The sequence below is a fragment of the Lycium barbarum genome, chromosome 4, assembly GCF_019175385.1.
Source record: "Lycium barbarum isolate Lr01 chromosome 4, ASM1917538v2, whole genome shotgun sequence".
NCBI lineage: Eukaryota > Viridiplantae > Streptophyta > Magnoliopsida > Solanales > Solanaceae > Lycium > Lycium barbarum.
In genome coordinates, this window is record NC_083340.1 from 2,383,398 (window position 1) to 2,398,198 (window position 14,801).

Genomic DNA, 14,801 nt, shown 5'->3' on the forward strand with positions numbered 1-14,801 from the left:
CTTGTAATATTTCTTATTTAATAAGATCTGCAGCAGCAACGTGGACGTAGCTTTCACATTGAGGGTGAACCACTATAAATCTGTGTGTGCTATTTATTCTTCGCTTACATCACGGCGTAAGTAGGTTCTGTCTAAGGAGGTTGGTATTTAAGTGGTCCAGCTGTGACTCTCCAATCTTTCCTGGGAACCTGTTTACAAAGGTCGGATTTGGGATTCAAATCCTAACAGCTGGTATCAGAGCAACAGGTTGTGTTGTGATTTAGAAACGATGGGAGGCGAAGATGGTACGACGCACGGCATCGGTAAATTCGATGGTACAGATTTTGCGTTCTGGAGAATGCAAATTGAAGATTATTTATATGGCAGAAAGCTTCATGAACCTCTGAGTCCGAAACCAGAGGAGATGAAGCAAGCAGATTGGGATCTCCTCGACAGACAAGTTCTGGGAGTCATTTGGCTCACGCTGTCGAAGAACGTTGCTCACAACGTGGCAAAGGAGAAGACCACCGCAGATATGATGAAGGTATTGTCTGACATGTATGAGAAACCTTCGGCAAATAATAAGGTATTTCTCATGAAGAAACTATTTCATCTAAAGATGATGGAAAATGTCATGTTGCTGCACACATAAATGAATTCAATACCATTGTAAATCAATTGTCATCGGTAAAAATTAATTTCGATGATGAAGTACAAGCTCTAATTTTGTTGGCATCCCTACCAAATAGCTGGGAGCCAATGAGAGCAGCGGTTAGTAATTCTGTTGGCAGTGACAAACTAAAGTTCAACGATGTTAGGGATCGTATCCTTGCTGAGGAGGTGCGCAGGACAGATTCTGGAGAGGCATCGACGAGTTCTGCTTTTAATGTTGAAAACAGAAGCAGAAATTATGACAGAAACTACAACCGAAATAGGGGCAGATCGAAATCAAGGAATGACAGGGGTCAATCCAGACCAGGACGAACACTTGAGTGTTGGAACTGTGGAAAACCAGGTCACTTCAAGAAGAACTGCAGGGCGCCAAAGAAGGAGGACAACAAGGGGGCTGGAATCAACGCTGCTACGGAAGACATTGGCGATGCGTTGTTGCTATCGGTTGACAGCCCGATAGACTCTTAGGTGCTTGACTCAGGAGCGTCCTTTCATACCACCCCACATCATGATATAATGAAAAACTACGTGGCTGGGAATCTCGGCAAAGTTTATTTAGCCGATGGAGAGCCGCTAGACGTTGTGGGCACGGGAGACATTAATTTGAAGATGTCAAATGGATCCTCGTGGATGATTACAAAAGTTATACATGTTCCAAAGCTGATGCGAAACCTGATCTCAATAGGTCAGCTTGATGATGAGGGATATGATCTCAACTTTGGTAATGAGTCTTGGAAGGTGGTGAATGGTGCTATGGTAGTTGGCCGAGGAAAGAAGATTGGCACTCTCTACATGACGACTAGCTATCGTGATACTGTTGCTGTGGTTGACAACACAAAGAAGACAGATTTGTGGCATTGTCGGCTGGGACATATCAGCCAGAAGGGGATGAAGCTGTTGGTGACTGATACGCTCAAATTACACCTATTAATGGTATAACGCGGACGTTGTCAAAGATAGTAACCCAACAAGGTTGGGGTCGAATCCCACAGAGAACAATGTGTAGGCGATTTAAGCAGATTAGGAATTATCACTAACAATAGCTAGACCGAACGCATCAATGGTGATTTTTGATAAGGTTTTGATAAAATACGAAAATGTAAATTCTAATCTAGAAAGCAAGTAAATTGATCAATGACAACAAGAATGGGATAAAGGAAACTACTTCTCAAGTAACGATCCAATCTATTTCACGAATTATAAATAATGGCAAGTTTATGTTATTTAGCCTCGGATAATGGCTCTAAATTAACTTCTTCCGAAGATTAACTAGACTACCCAATTGAAGATCCCTCAAACAATTAGGAGCATTAAGAACACCCGAATATAGCTACAAATGGTATTGCCTATTCCTAGGTCAATTTCCATTAGATGAGGGTTAACGCCCCAAAATTCATGTTAATTATTCTATCCCAACTCTGTTCTTCCTCTTCCGAGGTTCAAACAAAGTAAATGGGCGAGTTCAAAGGTTAGCAAATCCATTGAAAAAACATTCAAGAACAAGAATAATTAAATTAACAAGAACTTACTTGATTAAGAATAATGCAGATGAATAAATAAGCATAACAAGAGTATCAATCTTAATTGTCACCAAGAGATTTCCATCAACAAGGATTAAATAAAAGAGAGAACATTTTTGTAGGAACCCTAGCCTCCAAACTTGTGAAAACTGCCAAAGATATGTTTAGAAAACCCTAGTTGGCTTTTTATAGGAACTGGAATGGCAGAAATCGTCAAAGCCCAAGTTCTGGTCGAACTGGGCAGAAAATCCTTCTACGCGAACGCGCCACGTTTCTGCGCGAACGCGTGGAATCACGCTCTTCCTTAAGCGCGGTCGCGTGTCGTTCCTGCGCGAACGTGTGGACTTAATAACGCGCGTGGGCGCGAACGCGTGGATTACCGGCGCGAACGCGCAGAGTAATTTTCCACGAAATTTTCCAGAATGTCCAATTGTTTCCAGTTTTGCAGCTTTTTTTGCTTGTTTTCCACACTTTGGCTCTAGGGACCCCGTATTACCTGAAACATACTAAAAACCACGTAAAATAACATAGACTTGTTTAAAAACAAGTAAAACATATAGCCGAAAAGCGTCGATTGTGGCGTAAAATCACGCCACATCAGTGACAAATGGCTTAATTCCGAAGCTGAAGACGATGGACCTTCATACGTGTGAGAGCTGCATTCTCGAAAAACAAAAGCGAGTAAGCTTCTCAAATGCAGGAAGGGAGTTGAAGGTCGAGAAGTTGGAATTAGTGCACACAGACGTGTGGGGACCTACTACTGTCCCCTCTCTTGGAGGATCACACTACTACGTGACCTTCATTGATGATTCAACCAGGAAGGTGTGGGTTTACTTTATGAAAAATAAATCCGATGTGTTTAGTGTATTCAAAAGATGGAAAGCCATGGTTGAGAATGAAACAAACCTCAAGTTGAAGTGTTTGAGGTCCGACAACAGCGGAGAATACACAGATGGTGATTTCCAACAGTACTGTGCCGATAATGGGATCAAGATGATGAAGACTATTCCTGGAACGCCGCAACAAAATGGAATAGCCGAAAGAATGAACCGAACGTTGAACGAGCGTGCTCGGAGTATGAGAATACACTCAGGACTGCCCAAGACATTCTGGGCAGATGCAGTCAATACCGCGGCCTTCTTAATTAACCGAGGACCGTCAGTTCCCTTGGATTTCAGAATTCCAGAAGAAGTCTGGAGTGGCAAGAAGGTAAATCTTTCAATTCTGAAAGTGTTCGGCTGCTTATCATATGTTCATAATGATGATACAGCTAGAAGCAAGCTTGATCCAAAATCAAAGAAGTGTTACTTTATTGGCTATGGTGACACCGAGCTTGGTTACCGATTTTGGGATGAACAAAATCGGAAGATCATCCGAAGCAGGAATGTTGTCTTCAACTGAGAGGTACTGTACAAAGACAAGTTGCAAAAAAATTCAAAATGTCAGGACAAGGAATCGGAAATAGTCGATTTGAGGGACTTCCCGACACCTGAGCCGCAGCCAGGTACAGCCGAGGCAGAGGAACAAACAATCCGAGAAGGTGCTGATGAAAGTGCCGATTCTGAAACAAATAAGCAGACGCCAATCACAGAACTACGTAGATCATCCAAGATCAGGAAGCCGATTCACATGTACTCTCCATCCCTCAACTACATTCTACTCACTGATAGAGGGGAGCCAGAATGTTATGAAGAAGCAATGCAAGTCGATGAATCGACCAAGTGGGAGCTGGCAATGAAAGATGAGATGGATTCACTATCGGCAAATCATACATGGGAATTAGCCGAGTTGCCAAAGGATAAGAGGGCATTGCAAAACAAATGGGTTTATCGGATAAAGGAAGAACCCAATGGAAGCAAGCGTTATAAAGCAAGGCTGGTTGCAAAGGGATTTCAACAGAAAGAAGGCATCAAACTCTCACAAGAAAAATATGTGAGGAAAGTTATCAAAAGGTCCAACATGTATGATGCCAAGCCAGTCAGCACTCCCTTGGCTGGACACTTTCGGTTGTCAAAGGATCAGTCGCCGACAACCGAGGATGAGAAGAAGCAGATGGACAAGATACCTTATGTATCTGCAATCGGTAGTCTTATGTATGCAATGATATGTACAAGGCCAGACATTGCACATGCAGTGGGAGTTGTCAGCCGATTTATGAGCAATCCGGGAAAGCAACACTGGGAGGCTGTGAAGTGGATATTCAGATATCTGAAAGACAGCTCGAGTTCAGCTCTGTATTTTCGAAAATCAAAAACAGGATTGCAAGGGTATGTTGATGCTGACAACGGTGGTGATGTTGATAGCAGAAAGAGCACATCCGGGTATGTTTACACCTTCGGAGGTACTGCAATCTCTTGGGTTTCCAAGTTGCAAAAGATAGTAGCTCTCTCTAGTTGTGAGGCTGAGTACGTTGTTGTGACGGAGGCCACAAAGGAAATGATGTGGCTACAATCTTTTCTGCGGGAATTGGATCAGGACCACGAGGGAAGTGTGCTATATTGTGATAGCCAAAGTGCCATTCATTTGGCAAAGAACCCGGTCTACCATGCTCGAACGAAGCACATACAACTCCGGTACCATTTCATTAGATCAGCTTTGGAAGATGAAGCGCTAGTGCTTGAGAAGATCGCAGGGAGTCAGAATCCAGCAGACATGCTGACAAAGGCAGTGACGATAGACAAACTGAAGCTATGTTCAGCTTCAGTTGGCCTGCACGAAGTATAAAACTAGGAAAGAGCTGCTGCATCGATCAAAGTGTGTCTTCAAGTGGGAGATTTGTTGGGTCCATCCCCTTATTTTGAGGAAGAAAACACCTCCCTTATTTTAGGGAAGAAAACACTTCCCTTGTTTTGAGGAAGAAAACATCTTTCTTGTCTTTGACAAATTTGAAAGTGTTTGCTTGAGTCACTAATGACATCAATAGGTTCATTTCATCCCTATAAATAGGGAAAGTTTCTATCATTTGGAAACACACCAAAAATTGAAGAAGACAACACATCCCAAAGAGAGAGAAATCTAAGAGAAATACTCTTAGTGAAAGGCTTAAGAGAAGTGTTTGAGAGAATTTTTTAGTAAAAAAATTCTTGAGTGTAATTGGGATTGGAGTTGTGAGGTTGAGTGTTGTAAACACTTGTAATATTTCTTCTTTAATAAGATCTGCAGCAGCAACGTGGACGTAGCTCTCACATTAAGGGTGAACCACTATAAATCTGTGTGTGCTATTTATTTTTCGCTTACATCACGGCGTAAGTAGATTCTGTTTAAGAAGGTTGGTATTTAAGTGGTCCAGCTGTGACTCTCAAATCTTTCCTGGGAACCTGCTTACAAAGGTCGGATTTGGGATTCAAAATCCTAACAGGTATCAAATAATGGGTGGGAACAAAAAATGATGCTACACAAGACTAAAACTGAAGCATTGAGAATGTGTTCAGGTTATGCATGTGAGAATGCAGGCTAAAGCATTCATGCCATTTCATTCTTTCACCTAATTCCTATTGCTACTCAAGTCACGTGTTCGTACACGTGCCTTTATCAGACAACCCCCCCTTGCTCACTAGACAAAAATCTTCAGTCTTATTCAATGTTTGCACTACCTTATTGCTAGTTTATTGATGACACATAAATTTAATCCATCCAATAATTAGCAAATTAGTGAAACTTTAATAGCCTGCTAATAATTAGTCAAGTGGTTGTATTGTTATTAACGTACCATTTGCATAGCAATAAACAAGCCATAATAAAAAGAAAATAAACAAAAGAGAGGCACGAAACACAAAAACAACACTGTACCGCAAAATCTCATCCATCATCACCGTTACTGTGACGGAGCTGTTACATTACATATTACTTACTACTACTCCATAATTACTGTTATCAGTACACTCCATAATTACTCACTAATCACTCACATTTAAAACTAAACGTTAATCAACAAATTTAGACAAAACTTAATAACGAAATTTAAAAAACTTAAATACGATAATTTGAACCATTCACTCAACCTGAACTTCAAAGTGCCACAAGCGGGTCAGACCCGAATACATCTCCAAAATCCTGAAAGTAATCATCTTCGGGCCAAGATGAAGAAGACCCGAAACCGAAATCAGTATTACTTGACCCGATAAACATGTCATTACAACAAGTGAACATGTTATCAGGTAAAGTTGTGGGTTCAAACAAGTCGGGTATAGGAAACAAATCATCGGGTCCGAAAAAACTCTCAAAGGATGATGAAAAATCACAAAAGTTTTCCGACATGGAAATGTCATTTTCATCCCTGAAATCAACGTCCTTAACGGAGGGTAAAATCGGTAATGACTCAGCTTCAGCTTCTTCATTATTCTGTTGTGACTCATCAAATGACGTGGAAGCAGCACAACGTAAAACAGATTTTGGTGACCGTTGATGACTACTCTCTTCACCGGAGTTGTAACTGCCGGAACAACTAGTTTTCACTGGAGCAGCAAAATTGGTAAGGGCGTCAGGTCCACGTAACTGAATAGCCGCGTGGTCATAAACCATAGCTGCTTCTTCTGCTGTATTATAAGTACCTAACCATAACCGTACACGTCTCAATGGATCTCTAATCTCAGCCGCCCATTTTCCCCATGGCCTTTGCCTTACACCTCTAAACTTTTTAACAGCTTTACTCGCTGCCGTTACCGCAGTTACTCTAGCGTTCTTCTTCTTCCTCTTTGGAACGACAACTTCCGTTACACTTCCGTTAGTGTTGCTGTTTTTACCGTTTTGTTGTTCTATTTTTACTTCGGTAACAAATATTTTTACTCTTTGACGGTTAAAAAACCCTTCTTCTTCTCTTTCATCACTTGAACTATCAGTAGCATCAGCATCAGTAACAGTTATACGTACAACTCTAGGTCCACCGGAATTTACGTCGGAGTTTCTCTTCCGGCCGGTGAAAGTAGCCGGAGCTGATGATTTAACCATAGTGATTTGTTTTTTGTGTTCAGTATATTTGATGGGTTTACTAGACAACATGGTTTGTTGGTCTTGGTCCATTTTTATGTGTGATTTTTTTTTCAGATTCGCATTGAAAGCGAAAGTAAGAAAGAGGGGGTGAGGTAAAAAAGATTCTTGGAATAAAGACTACTAAGGCAACAAGCTTTTTGTAACAGTTTTTGGTAAAACAAAAATCTTCAACAAGTGATTATGTTGGAAACCACCCGTTTTAAGAGCCAAAAAAGGAAATCCAGAAAAAAGAAGATAAAGAGGTTCAAATCTTTTTTATGTGATAAGAATAACAGAATATTACTCTCTTAAAGAACAGTACAGTGAGAAAAAAAATGGGTTACGTCAGTGCTGTAAACCCAGAGAAAAGTTTCAGAAAAACAGAGACACAGAACAGTTGCAAAGGAAAAAGAATCAGCTTTGCTAAATGGAGTAAAAGTTGTGATGAAACTAGAATTTTATAGGTGTTTATAGAGTGATTTTCTTATGAAAATTTTGGAGAAAGTTGAAAGGAGAGTACGATTTTGAACAGAGTGTAGTAGAGAGAGTTGTAGTGGAGACCGAAACAACTGGAAATCCTATTATATAGGATCCGCTTAGTCGAAACAGTAGAAACCCATTATTTATTCATCTTTTTTTCCATACAAATTAATTAGAAAAGTTAATTTAAATCAGAAATAATGGTAAAAGCACACCTAAGTATAGTTTTCTATCGAAACTAATTAGGTGTTTGTGTTTCCTAATTTAACTATCACCAATATTTATCAAAGAAATAGCTTGAATCTGACTAGACCAAATGTCTGCGTACAATTGCCAAAAGGCGCGTGACAGCTTAATTTGCCCATAAAATTTCGTCCAAGTGGCAGCTGACTCATTAACTTCGATATGAGTTTTAATAAATAATTGATGCTAGTTCATGTAGAAAACTCGAAAAACAATGATAATTCATGTGTGTTTTTAACCATTATCTTTTCATTTTTGATTTTTTTGAATTAAATTCTTTAATTATCTGCCTGGAGTGTCGTTTGGTACCATGCTTAAACAGAAAAAAGTGTACACCACGCACCATTAAATACTACTCAATGTGTGCTTTAATAATTAGTTGGTGATATTTCAGATAAAAAGCGCAAACAATTGATAGTTCAGATAATAAACTCACGAACAAAAAAAACTTCTAACTGTTATTTTGAACATTATTTCATAAAATTAATCAGAATAAAATGAAACTTGGAAGTTTAAAGATACCAGAAGCGTAGATATTTTACAGGCCGCCGCATTTTCGAAAAAAGTTGATGTTGACACGTGGATAAAGGCCCCACTAACGCCGTGAAGTAACGGTATCGATATGGGGGTGAAAAGGGACTGACTCAGCAATGCGAGGGGCTAGTGAGTCTTGAAAACTGTAATACAGGTCACGTGATACCGGACCGGACGGCTCTGTTAATTTAGTCAGTCAAATGGCTTAAGTACCATCACGTCACTCTATCTTTGACTGAGAAGTGATTTTAAGTTTAACCTCTCATCTTAATTACGTTGAGGTTTAAATTTTACTCCCGTCTATTTTTACTCGCCCTATGTATTAAAAATAAATGTTCATTTTACTTATCAAATTTAAAAAATCAAGAGGTAATTATCGTTTCATATCTATTTTATCTTTACTATTAGTTATTGGGTTGAAAATTTCAATAAATAATTACTAATTGCACAACTTTTAAAGTATGGTTGATTGGTTTCAATTAATAGGTAACTTAGTACTCCCCTCCGTCCATAATAAGTGTCACCTTAACTAAAAAAAATTGTCCCATAATAAGTGTCACCCTAAGAAACCAAAACATAAATTGACTAGTTTATTTCAACTCTACCTTTAGACAAAAACTGACAAGTTAAAGTAACATCTAAATGATGATTGGAAAAGTGACATAGTAACTTGGTATTGTTGGATTCTCAATGTCAAAAGTATTACTACTTGTGCATGCTCTAATCAAGAGGAAAACAATTTATTTTTTATAGGGATAATTTAGTAAACTTCATATTATATTATTGATTTCTTAATATGCATATTTTTTTTACTAAGGTGATACTTATTATAGACGGAGGGAGTAATAATTAGGGTTGATATAATAAAGTTGTTACTATTATTTTTATTATTCCTTGTGTGAAGAAAATATATGACAAGTAAAAATGGACGGCGAGGTATCACATAAAAGCTATTACTCGCTAATTACACCAAAATTTGAAAATGTAACATATGTCTGTTATATATAAATTTCATCATTGATTATGATTAATGACATATACTCTTTCATTAATTTGTAGTATCATTTATAAGGTTAAAATTAATGATTGAATGCAAATACACAGTGCAAGTAGGTATTTTACCAAATATAACATGTTGTGATATGGAATTGTCCTTATGTCTCAATTTTCGTGGAAAGCTTTTCTTTTTTGTCTCAAAAAGTAATGTTATTTTTTTTTTATAATTAGAAATAATGTAATTCTAAAATTCTAAGTATACTTAGGCCCCGTTTGGATATGGTTTGAAACCTGGTTTCAAATCATGTTTGGACATACAATTTAAATATTTTAAGTTGTATTTTCTCTTATAGACATAAAAACTCCACAAATTGTGAAAACTATCAAAACATTCTCAATTCTTATACAATTTTACCAAATGAGCAAATCATAGTTTATAACAAAATTAGTACACTACTAGAAGGCTTTTCTAAAAAAATGCAACGTCAATTAATCAAACTTTACTTCAATAAAATCGAAAATTTAACATGAATAGTAATGTAACTACTATTTAATATAATCTTTCCACATAAATTAAAGATTAGTCGACATAAATAAAGGTTGGTGGAAGTTAATGAGATTGGTAAATGATTGATGGGGGTAATTGTTAAAAATATTTACCAAATTATGGATTTTTTTTTTTTACAAAATATTAACTTATGAATTAAATTTTGTATTTAAAAAAGTTGAAACCATGGTTTCAAACCCAAACCAAGTTTTTTTGGATAATTTGGATTCAAACCATGGTTTCAAACCACGACTGAAAATTGATGGCCAAACGCTAGTTTGAAACCATGGTTTCAATTTTGATGGCCAAACGCCTACTTAGTGAGATCATTTATAGTCATACAATTCTCTAATAGCTTCACAAACCTTAAAAAAATTCTTTCTTTATTAAATTACCGGATTAGACAATTTCTCCTTAGTACATTTGTTAATAATTTCTCTTGTTCAGTGTTTGGCGCCTAATGACTCCAGGCCTATGTAACAGAAAAAGTTAATCTTTTACCACTTGACTTGGCTCAAACTTATTTAATTAAATTTTAACCACCTTAATTACAGCTAGGAACAACGTGGGAAGGCAACCTCGTTTTTCGGCCAAATTTTAAATAAAGTGCTGTTTTTTAATCTTAATAAGTATATCCTTTTTTTTACTGTGACTCTGTTCCCTTCCACTTTTCTTTCCAAAATTTTAGTTGTTTCTGTTTCCCCAATCGTCACCAACTTCACCTAGAATCAGTCTTTTCATTACGCGTGGCCTCTCAATTTTTTTCTTTTTTCTTGTGATTTTTTTACTATGAATAATGTTAAAAAAGATTTTTAAAAAGTTAACTATAGAAATATTAAAAAAGATATGCTGATTTTCAAGGTATTTGGTTCTTTATTGTGAAAGAGAAACTTATATTTAGTTTTTTCATAATCAAGAAGTGATATTGTTAATGAACCTGAGAATGACTACACTATTCAATTTTCTTTTTTGAGTTTAAGTTACGCATAGGGTCAGCGTAAGAAAATATTATGCAATCAGGTAATATATATGTATTAAAGTGAGTAAACTATTTTATTTTTATGATCACGAATCTTATATTTTAATAAAGTTTATCTGTATATATTCATAACTGATAGCGTAAGAAAAGCTACACAGACACTCAAACAACTTCACTAAAAATGGTTGGGTCCTCCAACCTTAATCAGAAGTTTCGGATTCGAACCTTTGGAATGAAAAAAATTCTGTTAGGAGCGCTGCCTCCAAAATGAACCCTACAACGTGTAATACGAATTTAGTCCGACTCCAATAATGATACCGAACACTAGATATGAAACTAATTCACTACAAGAAAAATTATATTTGGCAACAATTTTTTTTTTTTGTTGTCATAAATTAATTATTGTTGCAAAAAGTACTTTTGACAAAAAAAAAAAATTGTTGCATGAACTTTTCCCAACGGCTGTTATTGCAACAATGTACAATAACTTTTTATTTTGTTGTCAAAAGTACTTTTTGCAACAATAATCAATACTATGACAACAAAATTAAATTCTTCGGCAACAAAAAGATTATTTGCCAACAATAAAACTAAATTGTTGCCAAATTTAAAAAAATTGTTGCAATTTCTATACTTTCTTGTAGTGTAAAAAAAACAGAAATTTACGTTCCAAGATTTTTTTTAAAAGAAAAAGAAAAATGATAAGGTTGATCAGTAATAACACACTCAAAACTTATCCAGTTTGTGCAGTTGGATTCTTGACCATCGAAACAAACAGTTTCAATCCAAACGAATCGGACTAAGGGGATCTGGCTTTAGTCACTGGGTGCAACGTGTAGTAAAATTACCAGTAGTACTTTTTTTTGTAATATTAATATATACAAAACTTAATATAATTATATTACTCTTAAATGGAAATTCGGTAAATTTGCTTTTGCATTATTCGAAATTGAATAATTCTACCTTGGTTAAACTTTAAGCATATATTTACTGCCGCTAGGAAATAGTATCGTTATTGCCCTTAACTTCTTAACAGAGCTCCAATCAAAGAGCAATTTTAAATTACAGTAAAATTTGATGGGTAAATTTGGACCGTTTTCTCGAAGAATATGGACATGTATAGTATAGTGTTGTCGTACAGTTGATCCCGTTAATGACAAGCACAAGTATATAACGATTTGCTAACTACCAGAGTATGAATGGACCATTGGTGAAATGGAGGATAAAATTAAGCAATTCCTTATAGTAAAGAAACAAATTTGAACATTTTTCCCTTTCAAAATTTATATATAGAAGTGTTAATTCGTAGACATTGGCAGTTTAAAAGTTAGATGTTGTGGTTCTGAATTGGGAGAATTGAGTTATGAAATGCATATCTGACTCTTCCTATGGACCCTTGTTTTTCGCATTTAAATATAGAATTCAAAAACAAAATAGTGATGTCAACCGAACACGAATCTGTTGTTGCATCTGCCGCTGATATGGGAGAGTTATGGCCTTGTGGGGTTTATGCTATTAATGTCTTGAGAGAGAATCATATGAAGGAAAAAATATATATATGAACAAATTGATGCCTACATAGCTCAAACTAGGAAACAGGAAACAGGAACAAGAACAAATGGACGAATTAGTAAGTACGAGGGTGAAGTAGCAGTAACTTGGGAACTAAGTTGTCTGAGATTACTAGGGAGTACTTAACGTAGGTAAAGCCGAGATTTGAAGTTTATGGCCTTAACAAATTCTTTAGCTCGCTTTAGTTACTGAATTCACAATTAAATATTTATGCATAATCAACGGATTTTGCAATATAATTACATGTTCTAAGCAAAAGCTAATGAATTCATCGACATATGTTCCCAATATTGTAGCTCCGCCCTTGGTACTTAGCAGAGGCGAAATCAGGATTTGAAGTTTACGGGCTCCGAACATAACTTGCTGTTGAACCCGCAGTTTGTTTTAAGTATTGGTTCATAATCTATATTTATGAGTACGCAGTTAATGAATTTTTTAATACAAATATAGAGTCTAAGCAAAAGTTAATAGAAATATCCAAACTCGTAGCTAATATTGTAGCCTCGCGCCTAATACTTAACCGGTCCAAGGTTTATTGGATTACTTAATTTCCAACAACTCCAAACATTCCTAAACACCACATCAAACAAACACAGCCGTCTCCCATTTGTTTCATTTGATCATCTTTGCTTTTAAAATCAAATTATAGAATTAAAATTTCTTAAGAGCGGCTAATCATTAATAATCATTGCCACCATGCCGGACAATTAGCAGTAATAGCAGTAGCCAGTAAGATTAAGTGAATTTTCCACTTTCGTAGTAAAAATCGAAATTCTTGTACTGTTGGAGTTGTCTTTAACATTATATTACTTCGAAGTTTTAACAGCTTCCTATTGAATTGACTTTTTTTTTAACTGTCAAATCACTATTAATTAACCAAGTTATCAGTCAATTATCAGGATACCGGCAGTTAGTTTTAACATACGTAATTGTGTAAACTAATCGAAATTAGTAAGATTGATCTCACATAAGTTGGTAGAAAAAAAAAACGATAATTTGATCATTGGTGTTTGAAGCACATCACAAATACATATTTAATCAACAATCTTATTATTATTGTTTTTGTTAAAATGATCCTTTTGTCCCCTCACTTACTTACCTTTGTAAACACAACTAGCTTGTACGGGGCCCAATCTAGAGGGTTGTTCAAAACCGAACTGCAATCGATAACCCAACCGTAAAATAGGTTTATTGGTTTATTGGTATCGGGTAATTGGATTAACGGATGGGGAATGGTTTGGAGTTAACGGCTTAACGGTGCGGGGGACGGTTTCCTCATTTTCCCTATTGGTTTAGCCGTTAACCCGTTAAGAATAATTAAATTATAAATATATCCCTATGTATATAAAGTACTATTAGAAATACTAATACTAATCTTTGAGCCTAGCAGTTTCGCATTTTCCTTATTCCTTCTGCCTAGTGTTTATTTCTTATTATCTCATGTTACCAACTAGAATCATTCAAAACCTTTTTACTTTCCTTGGATGTTTTTTCCCTTTTCTATGGTAAGATGAGAACGAGATAGAATTACTAGTGGTTGTTTGAAAGAAATAAGTTTTCTTATGGACATTGACACACTTTAGTATGAAAATCTCATACTTAATCTGCACAGTTTATTTAATAACGATACTTTAGTAAAAATTTAATTCGTATTCCAATAATTTAAAATCATGTGCCCAAGAATACCCTCCATGAGTAATACATCAAATTAAATCATGCGATGTGAAGCAAATAGGGTCAAATGTGAGTTCGCAACCTATACACTATCAATATTGAGCCTTTTGTGTTTTGATAATTTTGTACTGATGCAATAGTCTGAGCAATAGAAGGAAAAAAAAAATCTCATATACTTTATTGATTAATTGATAAACCGACCGTTAACCGCTAAATCCACACCGAACCAATCGATATCTTATTGGTTGGTTAGCGGATTGAGATATTTAAAAACCGATATTCGATAAGCCGAACCGTTAAGCACAATTATCCAACCGAACCGCCCGATAAGCACCCCTTCGGTAAGTACTTTCAATATCGAGCATACTTTATATGTGAAAATGCACTAAAATTTCGACACATATTAGGAGTTTGAATAGATAATTTTAATGATTTAATGCTAAGAAGTTAAATGTCAAATTCATCAAATTAAAATCCAGAATTCGTCTTTTGACTTGTACAACAATTTTACGAGGTTTTTAACTAACTAGGTGTCTTATCAATACTAGAAACAGGCAAATAATTACTTAGTTCTTTGAACACTAGCTTTAATTTGCGTTTGACCTTACATTGAAAACAATGGAATGATAAGTACTTC

At 36.1% G+C, this 14,801-nt stretch overlaps 1 protein-coding gene across 1 annotated transcript; it reads right to left on the bottom strand.

Moving 5' to 3' along the window:
• Positions 1-5,938: 5,938 nt before the first annotated feature.
• LOC132634820 (ethylene-responsive transcription factor CRF1-like) lies at positions 5,939-7,705 on the bottom strand. Its single transcript, XM_060350913.1, has one exon. The coding sequence runs from the start codon at positions 7,188-7,190 to the stop codon at positions 6,180-6,182; it is 1,011 nt and encodes a 336-aa protein (XP_060206896.1). The 5' UTR covers positions 7,191-7,705; the 3' UTR covers positions 5,939-6,179.
• Positions 7,706-14,801: the final 7,096 nt, after the last annotated feature.

What these genes read in the sequence shown, in the direction of transcription:
- LOC132634820 (XM_060350913.1), bottom strand. Translation starts at nt 7,190, where the DNA reads ATGGACCAAGACCAACAAACCATGTTGTCTAGTAAACCCATCAAATAT.